This window comes from Pleurodeles waltl, chromosome 6 (assembly GCF_031143425.1).
Source record: "Pleurodeles waltl isolate 20211129_DDA chromosome 6, aPleWal1.hap1.20221129, whole genome shotgun sequence".
NCBI lineage: Eukaryota > Metazoa > Chordata > Amphibia > Caudata > Salamandridae > Pleurodeles > Pleurodeles waltl.
The window spans coordinates 423,979,512-424,002,103 of NC_090445.1; the positions used below are offsets into that span (position 1 = coordinate 423,979,512).

At 45.3% G+C, this 22,592-nt stretch overlaps 1 protein-coding gene across 1 annotated transcript in view; it reads left to right on the top strand.

Moving 5' to 3' along the window:
• Positions 1 to 13,572, top strand: part of LOC138299829 (acidic mammalian chitinase-like) — a 139,693-nt gene extending 126,121 nt beyond the window's left edge. The window contains exon 11 of the mRNA XM_069238423.1: positions 13,218 to 13,572. Within this exon, the coding sequence (XP_069094524.1) occupies positions 13,218 to 13,513 (296 nt within the window). The 3' untranslated portion in view covers positions 13,514 to 13,572. The remainder of the gene's footprint in view (positions 1 to 13,217) is intronic.
• The last annotated feature ends 9,020 nt before the right edge of the window (positions 13,573 to 22,592 follow it).

Consider the following 22,592-nt stretch of genomic DNA (forward strand, 5'->3'; position numbering starts at 1 on the left):
GGAGCCCCCTGCCTGAGGGCCAGCGGGGCTCTGAGAACCCAGGCCACAGAGTCTCCGTCCCCTGTAGGGAGAGTGCAGGCTCTTTATGTTAAGGCACGGTGTGACTAGATGGCAGTTCTCTGAGCCCGGCCATCTGGTCATGCTTCATGCATTTCTATGGCACGTCCAGATTGCCAGACTGCCCTGAGGTGGTGCCCCCGTGCCGGTTTTTGTCTTCCGGACCCCAAGACCAGGGCTCCTGGGGAGCCTTATGTCCTCATGGCCTGGCCATCTGGTCGCTCCGACAACTCGGGTCATCTGGTCGCGCTCCATGCGTTTCTATGGCATGTCCAGATGGCCAGGCTGCCCCGGAAATCCCCATGAAGGCTCATTCCATTTCTCAAGCCCAGCCAGGGCTCCAGGAGGTCGGGTGCGTTCTCGCTGGTGGTCCTCTCGTGCAAACAGAGTACAAGAAAGCGGGGTAGCCTTCCTCCGGATTACTAGGGACAAGGTTTGGCAGACCCCCTTGTGGTCCTCAACTGGGCACTGCCAGGGCCCAGGCATGGGCTGGCCTGCCCTGGGGCCCGGGTGTGCAGCCACCTTGCAGGCCTGTATAATGAGTCTCTCCTCCGAACCTGGCTTCCCAGAGCACAAACTGACATCCCCATGCAAGGTGACCCCCCTCCCTACCCACTGGGGAGAAGGATACAGCCAGCATTGTACTCTGATCGATTGGGCACATGTGGTCTGTTTGGGGATAAACTGCTTGGCCAGCCTCGGTTATTGTTTCAAGCAAAGAGCTTCCACCCCAACAGGGACCATCTGACTCGAGGACCTGCTGTTCACATAGGCCCTTCCCTTACCTGGCAGAGCGAAGGCCAAGCAGCCTGGCAGCTTGTGCCTCTCCAGCGGTCTGGCCAGTGGAAGGGGTTGGGTGGTGCCAGGTCCTTCAAGCTACCTGTGTGCTATCACCCTCCTCCACCCAGCACATTTCCGCAGTAGCTCAGAATGACCATTCCGTGGGGTGTCTCTGGTGGCTCAGGCCGGCAGGCACCCCTGTCTCTCTCTCAGGCTGTTCCTTGGCCTGGCTGTTTCTCTCCTGTGGAGATGGCTGGTGCCCGCCAGTGCCTGTGCGACCGCCCTGTCCTCCCCAGCAAGCCCCAGGCAGGGACTTATATGCAGCAGGCTTCCCCCTATGGGGTTTGAAGGTCGGTCCAAGACAGGCATGTGGCTCTCCCCCCAATCCAGCAGGTGTGGCTAACTGGTTGATCCTGCCAGTAGCATATGCTTGTCTCAAAGTTTAAGCCATGCACGTGTAAGTACTCATGGCCGGTACAGTGAAACTGCGAATGGCTCATTAAATCAGTTATGGTTCCTTTGATCGCTCCATCTGTTACATGGATAACTGTGATAACCCTAGAACTAATACATGCTGATGAACGTTGACCTCCCATGATGCGTGCATTTATCAGACCAAGACCAATCCGGGCTTTCCGGCCACTTTGGTGACTCTAGATAACGTTGGGCCAATCACACGTCCCCGTGACAGCGATGATACATTTGGATGTCTGCCCTATCAACTTTTGATGGTACTCTCTGTGCCTAACATGGTGACCACGGGTAACAGGGAATCAGGGTTCAATTCCAGAGAGGGAGCCTGAGAAACAGCTACCACATCCAAGGAAGGCAGCAGGCGCACAAATTACCCACTCCCAACTCGGGGAGGTAGTGATGAAAAATAACAATACAGGACTCTTTTGAGGCCCAGTAATTGGAATGAGTACACTCTAAATCCTTTAACAAGGATCCATTGGAGGGCAAGTCTGGTGCCAACAGCCGTGGTAATTCAAGCTCCACTAGCACATATTAAAGTTGCTGCAGTTTAAAAGCTCATAGTTGGACCTTGGGATCGAGCTGGCAGTCTGTCGTGAGGGGAGCTACCGTCTTTCCCAGCCCCTGACTCTCAGCACCTCCTTGATGCTCTTGACTGAGTGTCCTGGGGATCCGAAGCATTTACTTTGAAAAAATTGGAGTGGTCAAAGCAGGCCGGTCACCTGAATACTTCAGCTAGAAATAATGGAATAGGACTCCGGTTCTATTTTTTGGTTTTCGGAACTGGTGCCATGATTAAGAGGGACGGGTGGGGGCATTCGTATTGTGCTACTAGAGGTGAAATTCTTGGACTGGCGCAAGATGAACCAAAGCGAAAGCATTTGCCAAGAAAGTTTTAATTAATCAAGCACGAAAGCCGGAGGTTCAAAGACGATCAGATACCGTCGTAGTTCCGACCATAAATGATGCTGACTAGTGATCTGCTGGTGTTATTCCCATGACCCGCCAATCAACTTCTGTGAAACCAAAGTCTTTAGGTTCCGGGGGGAGTATGGTTGCAAAGCGGAAACTTAAAGGAATTGACGGAAGGGCACCACCAAGAGTGGAGCCTGTGACTTAATTTGACTCAACACAGGAAACCTCACCTGACCCGGAAAGGATTGACAGATTGATAGCTCTTTCTTGAATCTGTGGGTGGTGGTGCATGGCCGTTCTTAGTTGGTGGAGCGATTTGTCTGGATAATTCTGATAACAAGCCAGACTCCTCCATGCTAACTAGTTACGCGACCCCCAGCTGTGGGCGTCCAACTTCTTAGAGGGACAAGTGGCGTTCAGCCACAGGAGATCGAGCTATAACAGGTCTGTGATGCCCTTAGATGTCCGGGGCTGCACGTGTGCTTCATTGAATGGATCAGCCTGTGTCTACCCTTCTCCGACAGGTGCGGGTAACCTGCTAAACCCCGTTCATGATAGGGATTGGGGATTGCAATTATTTGCCATGAACAAGGTATTCCCATTATGTGCGAGTCATAAGCTGGTGTTGATCAAGTCCCTGCCCTTTGTACACACAGCCTGTCGCTACTACCAATTGGATGGTTTAGTGAGGTCCTTGGATCGGCCCTGCAAGGTCGGCAACGGCCCTGGTGGAGCACCGAGAAGATGATCAAACTTGACTATCTGGAGGAAGTAAAAGTAGTAACAAGGTTTCTGTAGGTGAACCTGCAAAAGGATCATTAACGGCAGAGTGGCCCGAGAGACCGACTGCGACAGCTCGAAGCCCTTGGCCTCCTCCAAGAATGGAACACCTGTAGGCACAGGGCCTGGCCCTCCCCTCGTGCTTCCTGGCTAACAGAGCGGTCTGTGGCCACTGGGGTGCTTGGGAGAGGACTGGGTGTGGGGTGGGTTCCTCTGCCCGAGAGGACTTGACCCTCTTATGCCGGGAGTGGCAAGACGGAAAGCCCCTCCTGAGATGGAACCCACGCTCACCCAGAATGACCCTGGGAGGGAAACCAAATTGAAGTGCCTCCCCGGGCTGGGACCACCCCCCTTGAAAGCCCTGCTGACAGGGCTCCACCGCACCTGATTCCCAGCCTGCCTGGGCTTTGGGTGACTGAAGAGTGGCCCTTCTCAGGTGGCAGGGTGGCCTGGACGAGGAGGAGCCTGGTGATGTTCTTTGAATCGTCGAGATTGACTCCCACAGGGGAAGCCTGACAGGGTGCCCAGCTGTCTTGCTGTGTGGTTGGCGAATGGATGGAGTTGCCTTCCTCCTGCCTCTGCTGCACACACAGGACACTGATCATTGACTCTTTGAACACACCTTGCGGCCCTGGGTTACTCCTGGGGCTATGCCTGTCTGAGGGTTGCTTAATTGTCAATCACCCTTGGGTTGTCCCAGGGCGCGGCTGGGGCTGTCTCAGTTTAGCTCTGCTCCCTTTGTCCCCCCCTCCAAGGTCAGACCCCGTAATTGCCTTCAGCAGGATCCCACCCTTGGTGCTGTCATGGAGGTATCCTGCTGGTGTGCCTAGCCTTGCCACCTTGCCTTGGTGGAGTGTGGGCAGAGGACCGGTCTGCCCTGGGCACGTCCTGGGGTGTCTGGATGCATGCTGTGTGTGGTTGTCTGTGGTGTCCCATGGCTGCCTATGCACACAGCCCTGGATGCCCACCTCTGTGGCTGGTTCCCTGGGGGGTGGGCCAACGGCTGGCCTCGGGCTTCAATCCAGGAAAAATGGTGTGCTGCCATGTCCCCTATCCCCTGCAGCCCAGGGGATGGTGGTTCTGGCTTCCCCCACTGCTCTGACTACGACCACAGATCAGGCGTGGCAACCTGCTGAATGTATGCAGATGTGGACAGAAGGGGCCGTCTCCGTCGCCCTTGCTGCATCGCATGTTCGTTGGGCACCCCGTGCTAAATCATTTGTAAATGACCTGATTCTAGTTCAGGGTATCTTAAGTAGCAGAGCGGCTACCTTGCTGCGATCTATTGAAAATCATCCTGAGCCAAGCTTTTGTCTCCGTCTGTGGGTGCCCGTGTTCCCTCACCACCACCACACCTAGGGGGGTGGTGGTCCCTCTGCCACGAGGCCGGTGGGGAGGTAGGGGGCTGCGGGCCTGTGGGAGGCTGCTTCCCCCACACGCCACCCGGCACTGGGGCCTCCCCCTCCCGCCATGCGCCACCGGGTGCAGGGATGGGGGCCACAATCCCTTGCAAGTCAGCACGACGACCAGATGGTCAGGGTGGGAATCCCTGGTCCGCACAAGTCACCGGGAGGCAAGCTGCATTGGGAAGGAGCCTTTCAGAGTGGACAGCCGCTCTTGTCTTTGCCGTGGTGACTGCCATGCTGCCTGGGTCACCCTGGCCGCTGGGTCATCCCAGGCCATCTGGTCACCAAGTTGTCCTTGGCCATCTGGTCTCTGGGCTAGCTGACCAGATGGCCCACCAGCTGGGCGACCAGATGGCCGGCGGGCCGGGCTGCCGGGCTAACTCAGACTTTTGTCTCCACCCAGGGTTCTGTAAGCCCCTAATAGTCGAGGAAAATGGGCAGGCCAGTGGGGGGAGGGTGTGGGGCAGTCCAGGCTTAAGCCTCCTGGTCTCCCCATGCCCAGGCTCCAGGAAGGTGGAAGGCACCCGCCCAAAGTCAGCACCCTGAGCCCACGGTATGAGAAGGCAGTCACTACACAGATCAGGGTGGCCCCTTAACCCCTTCTGTGCCCTAGGCACAGAAGGGGTTAAGGGGACAAAGTATTCCTTCTACACAGGGCAATTGCGCTACAAGTCACGTAAGATTCCAGGTTTTTCCCTTGGATGGAAGTGAACAAAAAAAACACTTCACATGGCCCAAAAAGGTACATCAACCCCTTCACATTATCAGTTCCTAAGCATTCAGTGCCTCTGGCCCATTTCCAGCACCTGTTTTAGTGATATTTTCATCATTTTGAGTTCTTCTGGTTCAAGGGGGAAAAGTCACTCCTTCTAACCAGGGCTCTGGGTAAGTTGGGTGAGATTCCAGGTCTTTCCCTTGGATGGAAGTGAACAAAAAAAACACTCCACATGGTCCAAAGGTATACAAACTCCTTCCCAATGTCAGTTCTGAGCCTTCGGTGCCTCTGGTCCATTTCTATCCTCCCAGCACCTGTTTTAGTGATATTTTCAACATTTTGAGTGTTTCAGGTTCAAGGGGGCAAATTCACTCCTTCTACCCAGGGTTATGGAGCTCAGAGTATGGTAAGATTTCTGGTTTTTCCCCTGGATGGAGGTGAACATAAACAAACACAAAAAAAACCCGGACACTTCAAGTAGTCCAAAAGATACACAAACTCCTTCCCAATGTAAGTTCTGAGTCTTCAGTGCCTCTGGCTGAGTCTGCCCTGGCCAGTTTTGGAAGCTATGACTGGCCCTGGCTGGGTGAGGAGGCTATGATTGGGCACCCGTTGAGAGCTCCAGCTGGCCGTGGGAGGAAGCCCCACTCCAGTCTGCCAATCCGCAAATATAAATCAACCATATACAAGTGCTTCTAGGTAAGTAAACATTGTGGGATCCAAACAAAACACACCACATATTATTCCCTTAGTGACTAGTTTCCAAAAAGATGTGACGGCAAGGTGCTCGCTAAGGAGAGAGTATGCATGGACGGTAATAAGCAAAGATAAACACCAAAACATTGCACACCCACCCACTAGTCCATCTCAGGCATACTGGTTGGATTTAGCATGAGGCTAAGTAAATGGTTAAAAAAAAAACTTTATTCACCAACCATTTACAAGTGCTTTTAGGTAAGTAAATCTTGTAGGAGCCACGCAAAACACACCACATATTATTCCCTGCTCTGATGACGTGGGCGCGCCATGCGCGTGTTGACGTCATCAGTTCGCCAAGGGGAGGTCAGGGGTGGTGGTGGAAGGTATTCCATTGCCATCCCCGGCGGGGCCTGTGGGTGGGTGGCCCGTGGGGGGAGCTCCAGCGCTTTCCCCGTGGGTCAGTCCCAGGATGTAATGGTTACGCCCTTAGCACAGCAGCGGCTGCAGCCGAGGACCTAACCATTACACCCTGGGCACAGAAGGGCTTAAGAGGCTTTGTGTACCAACAGGTTTTTATTTACAAATTAAGCACTGCCTCAGGCTATATAGAATGTTCTAAAGTGCAATGTTCTACAGTGCCCTATATTCAGATTAGCATAACACAAAATAATACTACAACAAAAACTCAGAAGAAAGCATGGCCTAAAATCACTGGAAGCAATTGCAATCCAGCTCTTGAGCAGTCTGAACCACCCTTTAAACAAACTATTTGAGATTGAGGAACTGAAGATCATACTTTCCAGGAGGGTTTAATTAAGCTTCCTTAATGCAGAACCCCTCACCATTTGCCTCAAAAACTGTCCTGTTTAAATCAGATAGGGCAACGATGACTAAGTAGGCCAACTCAACATCTTCATTTATATCACATGAGATATTAGATGTTTGCTTTCCACCTAATATCCACATTGGCTTACATTAAGGCGCTGAACACCAGGGATAGGATACTTGTTCATAGGTAGAACCTTTCGGTTTGATTCATACACAGTCAGAAGTAGAAAGTCAGCATGTTCAGCATGCTATAAAAAGTCCTCAATAAATACATTCAAATGGGCACGAATTAAATGAAAACCTAATTGGACAGAAAAATGAACTGATCTCTAGGTCCTTTCAATGCCTTAATATTACAGAAAGTATATATATTTTTTTAACAAAAATTCAAAAATGAACTTGTGTGTCTGTGGCCCATAATTTGCTACATGAACAACCCTTTCTGGCCCCTGGCACTAAAGAACATATGAGAAGTGAATACTCATTGTTGTCCACTGTCACTTGGTAACGCTTTCCTACATGTTGTGTAGATTTAGAGGATATGCAGAAGGGCTTTGATCTCCCTGCACTATTATTCTCTCCGAATTGTGGATTGAGCTATAATAAATTCAATACAGAAATTCGGAAAAGCATTTCAGTGGCTGTCGGCTACAACTATTATTCAGCACTGTCTAATCTGTCTGACTTTCCGAGACCTTTTATTGAACAACAAGGCTTTTTAGTTATTTGTATTTTTCCCCATTTATAATAGTTGTTTTCTCTCTGATATAATGTATCATGTTGGACACACAGTTATTCACTTAAACTATGGACATTCACCTACACATTCAATCACTTTAATTGCCTCTGTCTTTTCTTGTCTCTTCTTTTCCTTTGCAAGTGGTTTTCTGTGCACTGTCAAGGGGTAATCCAGTGAAGAGAAAAATGTGTTCCTAGCCCAGTCACACTTCACAAACAGTCACCACATTTAAGTGTTCTAGAATGTCGATTTGTTTGATATGAAAACATTAATCGGATGGTCCCTTTAAAACACTTGTCTAGCTGCAGAAAGCCTTTTACAAAGATTATGCAGCACATTTGGAGTGCGTAAATTAATGTTTGACACGTATATCCTTGTAAATTTGCAACTTGTTATGCCATCTAAAGTGCTATGTTGCCTAGATTTAAAGATGACTGACTGTGCCACTTTCAATACTTTTTTCATTTAAAAACCTAATGGATTCTGGTCGTTATAGCTTTGTCTTACTTCGATTGGACTAGTTCTAAAATCTCACATTAACGTAAAGCCCAGAATGGAAGTGTTAGACCTGACATCCTTGTTGTGGTTTCCCTTCTAACTTTTTGCCTTCAACCCTCCTGTTTTGCTGACTTCAGTTTTGCTCGCTTTAGGACTCTGCACACTTTACCACTGCTAACCAGTACTAACGTGCTTAGGCGCTCTCCTTAAAACATGGTAGAATTGGCTTACACACAATTTACACATTTAATTTACTTGTAAGTCCCTAGTAAAGTGGCACTACCTGCATCCAGGACCTGTAAATTAAATGCTTCTAGTGGGCCTGTAGCACTGATTGTGCCACCCACATGTCTCAGGTATGCAGCCTGTGTGTGCAGTTTTTAAACTGCCATCTCGACTTGGCAAAATAAACCTTTTGGCAGGCACAACCTTCCTTTTTAATAAATATGTCACCCCTAGGGTAGACCCTAGAAAGCCTAGAGAGCAGGGTACAGTGTATTGAAAAGGCTAGACATGTACTTTTTAATTTGACATGTCCTGGTGGTGAAAAAAACCAAATTTGTTTTTCATTACTGCACTGCCTGCCTCTCCCTTATTATTATATTTAATAAGTGATCATTTCCAAATGAGATAAGGTAATCAGTTCATGTTTAGTGTCTTCGGAATTATAATGTTTAATCCTCTCTTTCAATGAAGTCGGATTTTAAATTACAATTTTTAATTTCCCACCTCAGCCATTTAGTGCCTGCATCCTGTCTGTCGGTCACATGACGGGGCTGTAGCTGATAGCTGAGATTTGTGTATTCCTCCTTGACTGCCACGCTCAATAGCAAGCTTAGGTTTCCCTGGATGGGCCATCACTGGGATGGTGGAAGGGGGGAGCTGGGCAAAGCCCTATTTACACGTGAATAGATTGTGTCCCGCCTCCACACAAAGGGCTGCATAACCCCTGTAGTTAGTCTGGAGCCAGGACATGGAAGGCAGGAAGCCTGTGGACATCAAAGGGAAACATCTAGAAGCTTCTTCCACTTCAAAGGAAATAAATAATGGACCCCAGACACCAACCCCTCAGGACATTTCTGGACCTGTGGATACTCTGCCATGAAGAAAGGCTGCTGTGCTGGAGAAAGGACTGCCACTCTGCTGGACTGCTGATGTGAGAGGCTGCTGCCCTGTTGTGCTGACCTGCTGCCCTCATGCCTGGGTGAGAAGGACTGGACCTGCATCTGTTGAACCCAGGATCCCAGAGTGACTCCAAGGGCTAGTTAGCAGACCTCCTGACTAGAGCTGAAGGGACAGAATTCTCCAACAACCTTGAACCCAGAACCTGGACTTTAACCTCTATGAGACCTACCCTACCAAGTGGTGCCACCCCAGTCCTGGACATTTGGAAGAGAGCCTGAAGGTGCTCTGCCAGGCCTTCTGTAGACCCAACAGAACTAACGTATCTCCTCTGCTGCGCAGCGCTAACCGGAGCAGAACTGATGCAACACCTCTGCTGCAAAGATTCTGTCAGTGCAAAGACTTCACATTGACCTCACAGCCCGCATCGGAACTGCCTCTATGTGAATGTTCAATGGCACAGGCACTTGCATTGCAAATCTCTCGTTGACTTCAGTTTCGACAAAGATGCAGGTTCTTGTATCACAGCTGTTTAAAACCAGCACATCTCCTTGACTGCATGACGCATCCTCGACACCAGATTGTGCATCGCAAGTCCTCGTCAAATGGGATCCTCAATGACCACCCAGGACCTCACAACGCTCCACGGTGAGGATTTAAGGTGCTCTTGTTCGGCCGGCCTAACTGGATCACTATAGCCGGCCTGTGATCTATGACAGTTGGCCTGAATTTGTGATGTAGTCCCGGTGTGGTGTGACCAGATGTCCACAGTTGGTGTTTTATGCTTGATGGTGCTCTGAAATCTTTAAAACTGCATATCTCTGGCTCTACCGATTTGATTTGTGTCTTTCAGGTCTTGTTTTATTTATTAAAATGTACTCCATTTTTATAAATTGGTTTGCATTTTTTTGTGTGTGTTTCACCTTATTACTGGCTGAACCACTAGATAAATACTTTACCCATTGCCTCTAAGTTAAGCCTGACTATGCTGTGCCAAGCTATCAGAGGCTTGGGCACAGGTTAATTTAGGGTTTGCTTGCTCCTCATCCTGACAAGTATTGTGGTTGCTGTGTAAGGTTTTGCCCCCCTATATCCAATTTCCAAACTTCTCACAGGAAGCATTATATTTCCTGTCAGCTCTCAAACTGATTTGGTAAAAATATGAGCCTCTCTGTGGAAGTACGGAAAATGTGCCTAAGTCAGTATATCTAGAGGGCCCAGGGTCAATGACTGTCTAAATGAATGAGGGAAACAAGGGTTAGTCAAGGTCCTTAGCCCAAGGATTTGACAAACAGCAACAATAGTTCACATTGATCAATTAGCCATATTTTTTTCTTCAAAGTCAACTCAAAAGTTTAGGAATTTAACAAAGCTCAACTATCCCAGTTCTGCTGTTAAAATTTCCCATGATGGGAAGGCCACTGATAGAGTGATTCAAACTCCTTCTGTAACACTCTTTTACACCATTTTCAGTTGAAAATAGATGCCCGCCTGACAACCGTCAAATCAGGATCTCAAACAGATCCATGTTCTCCACAGGTGCTTCAGCCAGTTTCAACCATTGCAGCTCATCTTGCTAAATCAAGTAATGGAGTCAGGGTATTTTCCGTACGTTTGGAAAAAAAGCCTCTATTCTGCCTTTTATAAAAAAAGCCAACCATTGATTTACCTGAGGTGAAGAACGATAGGACGATTTTGCTCCTACCTCTTCCAGCGAAAAGTCTGGAGAAAGCTATAAGCCACGGGATTATCTCATTACTAGTGGCCTCAAACAGTCTTGATTATGCTCAACACAGTTTCGGACCTAATCATAGCACTGAATCTGCTCTCCTGGCAGCCACCGAAGAGACCAGGACAGTTGTGGACAGGGACGACAGTGTGGCCTTGGTCCTTTTGGACCTATTGGCTACATTTGACACAGTTCACCATATGTCCATTCTCAAAAGGCTCATAATTATACTTTTTTTGCACCGCATTTGCATAAATTGTTTACACAAAAGCAGCGCAAATGTACAAAATATAATTGTATTTTCTGAGTTTGTGCCGCTTTTGCGTCAAAAAGTGGCGCACATGCTGAGCAAAAAAAGTATAAATATGGACCTAAAAGACATAGTATATAAGGTATTGCTCTAAATCTGATTAAAACTTTTTTCACTGACACAGAAGAAGTAGTGACCTGAGGGAGTATTCCTCCTCTCCTTTAAATCTTCCATGTAGGGTTCCCCAAGTATCACCACTAATTCCCACCCTATTTAATGCTTACATTTCACTGCTCATTCAACTTATTAACTCCTATGGTTTCTCGGTGTGCTCTTATGTCGATGACACACAGTTAGTGGTGTCAGTTTCTTCTAGTCCTGAGAGAGTTGCTTTTATCTTCAGCTCTTGAATGAGCAGCATCGCACTCTGGATGCAAGAGAACTATTTAAAACTTAATTCAGATAAGACTGTTGTTTGGAAATAGCACCTATTTTGGAGTCAGTCTTGGTTGCCCTCAGATCTTGGCCCCCTCATAGACCTGGGTCAGAAAGCAAAACATTTGGACTCTAAACTAACGTTCTTATAGCACTCAAAACATTGCCTCCTCCTGTTTCTTAGTGTTAAGAATTTTTTTTTAAGTTCTACTTTTCCCACTTGAACTAAAAAAAAAATAGTGATAGAATGCCCTAGTCATCACTAAATTAGACTATTGCAATTGTTTTTTTGTTGGTGCACAAGAATTCATTCTTATTAAGTTACAGATGATCCAAAACGCTCCTGCAAGGATGCTTTTGAAGCTGCCCAAATTTTGCTCATCTTCATCTCAGTGAAAAATCTTCATTGACTCCCAATTAGAGCACACATTCAGTTCAAAGGTCTCTGCTGGGAACACAAGTGTTTACACCAAGAAGGCCCTAGTTGTTTGCAGGATATTTTCAAGTGGCCCACCCCTTCTAGGACCCTACGTTCAAGCAGGGAGGGGAGGTAGAAGTTTTTGTCTTTTTGCCTCTAAATAGTGAAACATGCTACCTGTCCACTTAAGAGATCAACCCAATCTGTTGAAATTTAGGAAGGAGCTAAAATCCTGGGTCTTTTTAAACTCATAGTATTGTTGATATCAACTATTGTTCATTGGTTTTCATTTTTTTTCTCTTCCTTTATAGTTATGTAATGTTTCTCTCCTACAAGCGCCAAGACGCCATTGGGTATTAGTGCACTTAACAATATCATATAACACTACATAACACAATAGTGATATTTTATATATGAAGGAGTCTTTTCAAGGGATTTGCATTAAATGGGGTACACAAATTATATTGTATATACATTTGTTTAATACATCTTCACATTCTTGGGAATCTTTAGTGAAAACCTTTAAGTATACTTTCTATGATAGTAACCCATGATGTAACATGTCACTGCAATATTACAGTTAGAGTGTGAATCTCAAAGGTATTTGCGCCACTAGGCTGAACCTAGGTACACAAATACATGAAATTACAGGCATAAATTCAAGTTTGCTATTCACAAAAATATAATTTAGACTCCTAAATAGATTTACTCACAACTACAACATACTGGGGGTGTGGTGGTGTAATTTTCAGTGTGAGCAACTCTACTCACAGGATTGGCTATTAACTGTTAAATTTAAGAGAAAGTTAACAACCTTGAAAGTTTGTGGGTATTGCTAAACATTTTGCAGGCACATTCTGACCATGGATACGACTGGAGACTTACTTGTTCCAAAGGCAGAAGTGATTCCCTATCCAATGTGGACATTTTCACGGAACACTCCCAAATATGGTGCACTGTATGTAAAGGGTTTTCTTTGAGGAGGAGCAATATTTTCCTTCAGAGATACAACATTTTAAAATTTAAGATACCTTTGAGGCTGCATAAATGTAAAGTTACTAGATGTATGCATGCATTATCTGCTATACATGGGAGTAACATGCAATTTGCAAAAGAATTCCAGAATTACTCCTTTGAAACTGCAACTGTTACTGATTTCCAGGAGATGTGCTGAATCCATTGTGAACTCCATGGCACTCAGAACCTTACTACAAATCTAGGTGTAAACATAGGGTAGTACATTTTCAACTCTATTCTGTGAAGGGTATAACATTTGCGACTATATTATGAGAATCGGGCCCAAATGTTTATTAAGTTGACCTATTGCGATTATATGTTATGCTTTACATTGTTTGTGAATGTTTGTCTTTAGGTTCAGGCCACACTTGCCCAGAAAACACAGATCCAACAACACCTCAACCTTCGACTCCTGGAGAAGTCACAACTCCTCCAACAGAACCTCCAACCCCTCCTACTCAACCTCCTCAGCCTCCTACTGAAGATCCATCAGTGGATCCAAACTTCTGTGCAGACAAAGCTGATGGGTTCTACACCAATCCCACCAACCCTCACAACTTCTACTTGTGTTCCGGAAAGCGAACCTATTCCATGACCTGTGGGGATACACTGGTGTTTGATGAGAATTGCAAGTGCTGCAACTGGCCGTGAGTGAGGATGCTGCACAATCCATGAGGGCCGGAATAAAGCGGAGTTGTGCGCTTGCTTTGTATTGATGTCTTTTCAATCATGGAATGGTTTCTGTGTTCTTTCTAATGTCATAACAAATGCCTTGCTGGGTAAGAGAATGCCTAAAAACTATGAAAATAGTCTCATTGTCAAAGGTAGTGATGGGGACTTAGAGGTGGGCCATGACTGGAGGCAGGGACATGACTCTCGTGCTCACTGAAGCCTGTGCTCCTAACCTCATGAACTTTAGCAGTGGCCCTCACAGCACACATACTGCCAGTGAATTTCTTGCAGGTTCGAACCTTTAAACGATATAGGCCCTGATTACAAGTTGGGCGGTTAATACCATCTTGTGCATAAACACCGGCTCATGCACAGGATGAAATTATGAGCTGTTTTTTTTTTTATTATCAGATGCATTAAAAGGCCCAAATTTAACAGCGGAAATAAGAAGGGTGTTTACCGTACCATGTGGATTTTGGTATGTTAAACACTAGGCGGCATATTTAAGAGCGCCTAGCACCACCATAGCGTCACTTTTTGTGATGCTCCGGTGGCGCATGCCCTGCGCCGTATATACAAGGTGGCATTAAGCCACTTTTTGTGGCCTAAAGCCACCTTGTAAATACGGCCCCTTCAGACTCAGCACTTTGTGTGGAAGGGGCGTGAAATTGGTATTGCTGTTGGCGTGCCACAGCAACACCCATTGCATTTCGACACTGCCTGAAATTTATGAGCTTTCTTAAACCTGAGGCAGCACCAAACTCTAACGCCACCCCAGGGATGGCGATAGCATGGCGCAACGAGGAGAAATGCTTTCACTTCTCCTTATGTTTTGCTCTTTCTATGGAGAAAAACAGAAAAAGACTGAGGGGAAAAAGAGGTAGAAAAACTGAAGGAAGGATAAGAACCAAAAGAAGAAGAATTGAGGAGGAGAGGAATATATTTGGTGGGGTGGTGGAGGGATTAAAAGGGCTTGGAGAAAGAAGTTGGAGGTGCACCTGGGTGTATTTGCCTTGAGTGAGGCAGGAGGGCACAGAGGGAGCATCACATTAGGTATTACATAAAGGGATCAGAGGTGAGGGAGCTGGGTGACTCAGATGTGCCAAATGGCACAAAGATGTGGAAAATGGTGGGGCTTGGTTCCTGGGATAACTGGGATGGGCACTCAAGGAATATTGCTTTGAGGGAGCGGGGGCACTAAAGGGCATAGATGAGAGGCACTTAAGGCACAATGGGAAAATGTGTCTGAGGAAATGTCTGTGGGGTACACAAGAGCTGGGTGTTACTGGGACTCGAGGTAGAGGGAACCTTTTATTGAGGTAATTGGGGGGAGTGCTTGAGCGGGGGTACCCTTTGAAGACTTTGGAAAACATTTGGCATTTTGTTAAAATGATTCCATTTGTCATCAAATGACACTGGTGTCATAATGTTGAATCCTCCTTGTTCTGGTATTCAAAGTAAGTTTATTGGATAGACAACAACTGAAGCAGGCAGCTTCCATCAAGCAACAACAAACTGGCACACAGAACCCAGGGTTACCGGATTTCTCAGTCCTCCTAAGGTTCTGTTGCCATAACTTTACAGTAGAACATAACAGTAGAACATAACACATCCCCCTTCTCCCACAGATGACAACAAGCTTAATAAAAATAAATTAAAGAGCATACAAAGGAACATAACCGTTGATTATACACCAGCACCTTACATGCTAGAGTTTCATAAGATTATAAATAAAATTGTTAGAACTTATACCCGCAAAGATACAGAATTAGGATACATAATCCTTCAACTATCCAGGTTTGTGGTGTACACTGATACCTCTATCTGCATAGGTTGGAAATTTAGACTCAAATCTACTTTGTTGGTTTGCCTGGACCATGATATCATCAGCACTGGCAGGACATTTCCATTTCACAATCCAAGATATACTCTGCACATCATTGTTTTCCAATACCACAACATTCCTTTTCACTTCTTCAATTTGGAAAGGACCCATGAATGCAGATTTTCTTTTCTTCCAAAAACCAAGTTTCTTCACCAACACCATATCACCAACCACCCATTTAACTCCAGAAACACCATGTTTATCATCATACTAAGACTTATACTGGCATTGATATGTTCTTCTGAGGTTAGGGCCTTTGGACAATTCCTTGTCCCATTATTCCAACTGCAAAATTTCCCCCATCCATGTTGGATTCATTCATTTTTGTACAACCAACTCTGCCTCTCAAACTACAAAAAGGAGAAACCTTGGTAATAGCATTAGGAGTATTACTGTGTGCCCACCACATTTCTCCGAGTATCTCCGCAAGAGAATTCCTAGTCTCAACGGCCCTTTGAACACAAGACTTAACCATTCTATTCATGCGTTCAGCCAGACCATTAGCTTGAAGTAAATATAAGGATGTCCTCAAATGGACAACGGCTAACGATTTCAAAAACCCTTGCATTTCATGAGAAGTTAGTTGTACTCCATTGTCAGTCATTAAGTGATTAGGAACACCCTCAAGAGAGAATTCTTCCTTCAAAAACTCAATGACCACCCTTGTATCTAATGCCCCAACACATTTAATCACAACCCATTTGGACGTATAATCCACCGAAAGCATTACATACCGTTCATTAGCAGGTAACAAATGAAATGGCCCATAAAATCTAAACCCAATTTTCTCCATGGCCCATCGGGTACATCAATTGGAGATAAGGGAGCTTTGGCTGGACACTTGCTTTTGTCATTCTGTGCACACAACATACAGTCCTTTACCACTGTTTCACTTCACGATCCAACCCTGGCCACCAATACAGTTCCCTAAGTCTAGATTTGATTAGATTCTTACCAAGTTGACCCTCATAAACTAAGTTAATCGTCTTTTCTCTTACCCCCACAGGTGGTACAACTTTCAATCCTCTAAATAACTCAGTGTTACAGAAATATAATTCTTCCCTCACAGTCCAATAGCCTCTTAAGGAATCAGGAATACTCCTAAAATCAGGCCACCCTTTCACCACAAAATCTACCAATATTTCTTGAACTCGTCCTGTACTTTCGGTAATCTCCACTCAACTTCTGAAATAGTTTGTTCTCTAACCTAGTTGATAGCATATCCAGACTCGAACTCCTCATCATCTTCAATCGAAGCATGTGATAAATAATCCACTACACAATTCTTTACTCCAGGCAAATACTCCACCTGAAAATGTAATTCTGTCAATCCCTCTACCCATCTTTTTATCCTGGGAGTCAATTCTTCACTCTTCCTTGATAAGAAAATCTGGACAAGGGGTCTGTGATCCGTCCTGACCACAAAAGGCAAACCCCACAAGAAAAGTTTTAAATGTTTGACTCCCCAGGAACAGGCCAGGGTTTCACTTTCAATCGCTGAATAGTTCTGTACAGTACCTTTGAGAGAAGGAGAAGCGAAAGCAATCACTCTTTCTTCTCCCCCAACAATTTGAGACAGAACCACCCCCAAACCATTAATACTTGCGTCGGTAGAGAGTATGGTTTTAGCAAAAGCATGAAAATTACCTAAGGTGGGCATCTTGCTGATGCTGTCCTTGACAGCAGCAAAAGCTGAAGCACAATGATCCATCCAAATAAACTCACATCCTTTCTTCAAAAGAGACCTCAAAGGTTGCACTAAACACGCAAAATTTGCAATGAACTTGGAATAATATTCATCCAAGCCTAAAAAAGACCTGACACCATTGTTATCCTTGGGTTCGGGAGCCTTGAAGATAGACTCTCCCAGTTCCAACTTAGGTCAAATACCTTCCCCAGATATAGTGTGCCCCAGATAAGTGACAGCTGGGACTCTAAACTTACATTTTTCTTTCTTAACTGTTAGGCCAGATGAAGCCAACTTACATAACACCCTCCTCAGAGTTTCATCATGATCAATTAATGTCCTTCTATGAACAAGGATATCATCCTGGAAAAACAATACAGCAGGTATTTCACCTAAAACATTTTTCATGAAGCGTTGGAAAGAGGCAGCTGCCGAAGCTAAACCAAACGGCATCCTTAAAAACTAGTATGCTCCAAGGTGTCACGAAAGATGTTAAATGCCTAGATTCAGCATGTAAAACAATCTGATGATAAGCCAAGGATAGATCAAGAACACTGAAAGATTTCAAAGCTCCAAGATTGGCTAACTCTTCTGAGATGTTTGGTAAGTGTTGACGATCTACCCATATATGTTTATTTAAATCCCTAAGATCAACATACATACAAATTTGTTGCTCACCCTCCTTGGGCGCCAAAACTACTGGTGCCAACCACTCTGAAGATTCAATCTCCTGAATAATGCCCAAATTCAACAATTTGTGCAATTTGTGTATTTCCTTCTCTAGAGGTTCCATCATTAGTTTGTGAATCCTCCTCACCTTATGTACCGAAGGAACATCATTATTTTTTAGAATGATCTTGTGCTCAAAGTTCTTTAAACATCCCAAAGTGTCACTAAAAACAGAAGGAAACTCCTTGAAAATGTCAGAGTTGTTATCAATATCGTTCACTACCATCACCTGACATGGAGAATTGGGGTCTAATCTGATGCCCATGTCGCGCTCATGGCACCAACTCAGCAGATTATGCCCTCGTTTAGCTACACATACATTCCCAACCGTTTCTTTGTTTAAGTATTGAATTTTTGTGATCTTGTACCCAAGTACATCAATCTTAGTTCCACCATAACTCACTGGGTTAATGCCAGGTTCTAATAAGGGATCACAACTCTTACCAAATATCCTTTCCCAATTTTTGTCTCCTAACATGGTGAATGGAGACCCTGAATCAGCCAAAACAGTAACAATATGGTTGTCTATCTTGCTAGAACATTCAGGCATAACAATCAGACCTCCATCAACCATCCCAACATCCTCTATTATCTGGTTATCATTAGGGCTAACATTAAACACCATCTTGTTTATGTTTTCTGACACCACATCTACACTTAGGGACTTGTCACCCTTGCAAACTTGTGCGTAATGACCCCTCTTTCCACACTTCCTACATGTAGAATTCTTAGCATAACAGTTTGGGTAATTAGCGGAGTGCCCCGGGTTACCACAACGAAAACATTTTGTTTTAACTTCCTTGCTGTCTTTTTCTTTGAAAGAAACAGATGTTCTGTTGTCAGCATTTACTTTGAATACAACGCTGAGATCATGTGAATTCTTGATCTCAGTGTGAGAACAACCAGGTGGATCATTTTCATTCACTTCCTTCAAACAAAAGTTTGCAATAGTAGAAGGAATGGAAAGCACAATCGCCTCTCTTTTCGTCAAAGGTTTTTCCTGTACTCTCTTGCTGTTGGTACAACGTACCAGCTGATCTCTAATCAGGGAATCAGTGATATCCCCAATGTCACATGTGCATGCTAAGGCACGCAGAGCCGCTATAAAATTACCAACATTTTCAGTCTTTCCTTGAGTCCTTGCAAAAAATGTATGTCTTTCTAGAACCACATTCAATCTGGATTCGAAGTGCTTGGCCAACATTGACACAGACACATTGTATACATCTCTGGGTTCTCCATCTGCTTCTCCCACAGGTATTGTTTCTAAACTGTTGTAAATGTTCCTGCCTTCTACTCCTAAGTTACGTAGAAGAATTCCTTGCTTCCTAACAGCTGAGAATTTCTCTCCTCCAATGGCAAAAAGATAGGAGTCAAATACGTTTTCCAACATTTCCATGGTAACACAGGTTCTCCTTTTTCAGATAAAAAGGCAGGTGGTTAAGACATATTACTCGCTGCCATATTTTGTTGTAAAGCTCTTCACTTCCAAAATATATATGTAGAGCATGGTAATTCTAATTAACAATGACTTATTATTTTTTTCTCTTCCTTTATGAATATTTTCCCAAAGAGAATGAGATTTACATTTTATACATAAATGCAAGTTTGAAATCTTCAAACTGTTCCAAAACGTGAAGAACATGTAATTCCCTCATCCAAAATGGTGGCCGAACTGGAGATCAGAGAATCAGAAAGTCTGCCACTAATCATCAAAGAATGACGTTCCCACAGCGTGCGATATGGCCGGTGAGCCAACAAGAGAAATACGTGTACTGCAGAGGAGCATGTGAGACAGTCAGTGCAAAAACGTTAGTAATATCGCTTTTCCTTCTTTCCCGGAATGTCCAATTCACACATATTTATAAGCAGAAGTTTACTCTTGAAGCACGAGCACACACAACACGTTTCTCCTTAAATACACAATAAGCCGACTGGGGATCGTGGAGCAATTTAGATGCAGTCGACATCAGCAGGGTGCTAAATAAGAGTAGACTTTCAGCAACATAGTCCCCAAAAAAACTCAGATAAACCCAGATACCGTCCTAACTACTCACAAGCAGAATGTAGTAATCTTGAATATTTTCAAATGTGGGTAATTGTCAGGAAAGGTTGGTGTCTTCGCCTGTTCCCAGGCGAGTCGTTGCCAGTGTTACAATGTTGAATCCTCCTTGTTCTGGTATTCAAATTAGGTTTATTGAATAGACATCAACCAAAGCAGGCAGCTTCCATCAAGCAACAACAAACTGGCACACAGAACCCAGGGTTACCGGAGTTCTTAGTCCTCCTAAGGTTCTGTTGTCATAACATTACAGTAGAACATAACAACTGGTTTGTAACTTATCCAAGTGCAGTATTGTCTTCAGAACAAGGAAGGCCTGGAAATATAGGCTAGCAGGCTTTGAAAATTAATCATAACAAGCACTGACAAAACCAATACGTCTAGCTTTTTTAATGAGTAGAATTGCTTCAGTAGTGATTGGCTATTTGTGTGTCTGGTTTCGTGGAAGGTTGAGTGAACAGGGTTATGCGAGAGCAAGTTAACGGTTGAATGAGTCAGTGCATAGCTAGATGAGTGATTGCATGGAGCTCTGTGGATGCCTTCAACCTCATCACCCGTGCACAGGGGCTATGGCACTGTCTCTAGCATTTCTTTAGTTGTCACCCAGGTCATCTATTGTGGGCGCATGTCAGATTACCCCCACAATGGGAGGGTATCACAGATGCTCTTGCAAAGTCACCTTTCCTTCAATGCATGTGTACCTGATGGTGAGGAGCCACTGAAAGCAGGTGGGCCTAGTTGTGTGAAGTGGTGGTTTCACTGCGTGTCTTGCAGCACACCAGCTACACAAAGAATTATGCGGCATATTTAAGAGCTATGCACTGCAGCGTATTTACAAGGTGGTGTTAAGCCACTTTTTGTAGCTCAACACCACCTTGTAAATACAGCCCCTTTACACGCAGCACTTTGAGTGGAAGGAGCATGCAATGGGTGTAGCTGTGGGCGTGCCACAGCAATGTCCATTGCATTTTGACGCTGCCCCAGATTTACGAGTATACCCCGGGGTGGCATTAGCATGGCGCAACGAGGAGAAATGCTTTAATTTCTCCTTGTTTTTTGCTCTTTCTATGTGTGCTGCATTCTGCAGCACACATAGAAAAAGCAAATCGCCATTTAAGAATATTTTTGTGCAGGAAGGTGTTCCTATCTGCACAAAAATAATCTCCCCCTCAACGTAGCCATCCTTGCACTATGGTGCAAGGGTTGTTGCGTTAGCGCACTGCAGCAAATTTAGTGCCAGTGCAGGGGAAAACAAAGAGGTGTGCTGTATTCTAGTAAATACACCACATCCCTGCGTTTGAAAATGACGGTGCGTGACACTGCAAAATTTGGTGCAGTGCCATGCACCCTCATTTTGTATTAAATCTGGCCCTAAAATATGCATGTTAATCCCCAGTAACTCGGTATAGGTGCTATTTATCAAAACCCATAAATAACAAACAACAGCGTATCGTTAGTCATCAGGCGAGATAACTAGCACCGTTACTTGTAATCAGACCCATACATTTTTTGGTCCTGTAGTACTCATCTTTGCAAGTTGCCTCATCAATGTTCTGGAAAATCACAAGTTCGGTAAATGTTTCAGCAGTTTTTTTTTCAATATTTGAGCACCATCAACAGTGCACTACGTCTTGTGGAATATTATTAACAGCACCACATCTTTCATAGCACCATACCATTAGCAGTGCTACACTTGAAAATGTGCTACTCCATAACAGTAGGCAGCCAGAAGGATACATCACCAAAAACAGCACCATACCAGACTGGCATAACAAAACTTGAGGGCCCCCCACTACAAAGTACAAGGAGGATTTCTCACCCAGCCAGGACCTCTCAGGCCAAGGGCCTGCCTCTTGTGCACAGTGCACTGTGTTGAGGGGGCCCCTTGGAGCTTGAGGGCACTCTGCGCTACAGGGGCTGGGGGGGGGCTATTGTTATGCCAGTGCCACACCAATAACAGTCCCACACCAACAAAGTTACAACAAAATTAGCGCTGGAGTTTCAAATGTACCCAGTTTTCAAATATGCCCCACATTTATCCGTGTCCCTTCGTTACCAGTGCCCCACCAACATAGAGCGGCTTCAAAAACATTACGTAAGTGCTCTTATAAAGCAGAAACTTAGCCAACAGAGTAAGCGAGTGCTCTACAACAATGGTGAATAGAAGCATCAAGACGGGGGGTGGGATGGGCGATGCAAAAGGGCGGATTAAATCCAGGGCGGCTGAAGGATGGGGCAGACGCTGGTGTGCACGCTTCAACAGGTGGTCTGGTGTACGGTGTGTGATTTAGTACTGGAGCGAGAATAGGTCTCAGGAGGATTTTGCCATGTTTTAAATGCATCCTTTAACCAGTTGACCTCCCTGTGAAGTGCTTAATTTCAGCCGGTGGTTACAGGTGCGGGATACCAGCACTTATTTTGAGGGCCGACACTTATTTTCCTGCCTCAAGCATCTACTGCGATCAAAAGTCACATATGGGAAAGAGGGAGGAAGAGAAAAAACGTAAAAGTGTAACAAATCGAGAAATCTGCAAGAGTGATCTGAAGGGGCAAGAACTGGCTGTAATTGGATTTAAAAAGCCCCAGATGGCACCAGGATCACGCTGCCTCAGTATTCCGTGGTTGCACATTAAATTGTAGCAGCCGCATGTTTCAGAGGAGAGTTTTGGGCACCGGCACGTTTTATTTACAAATT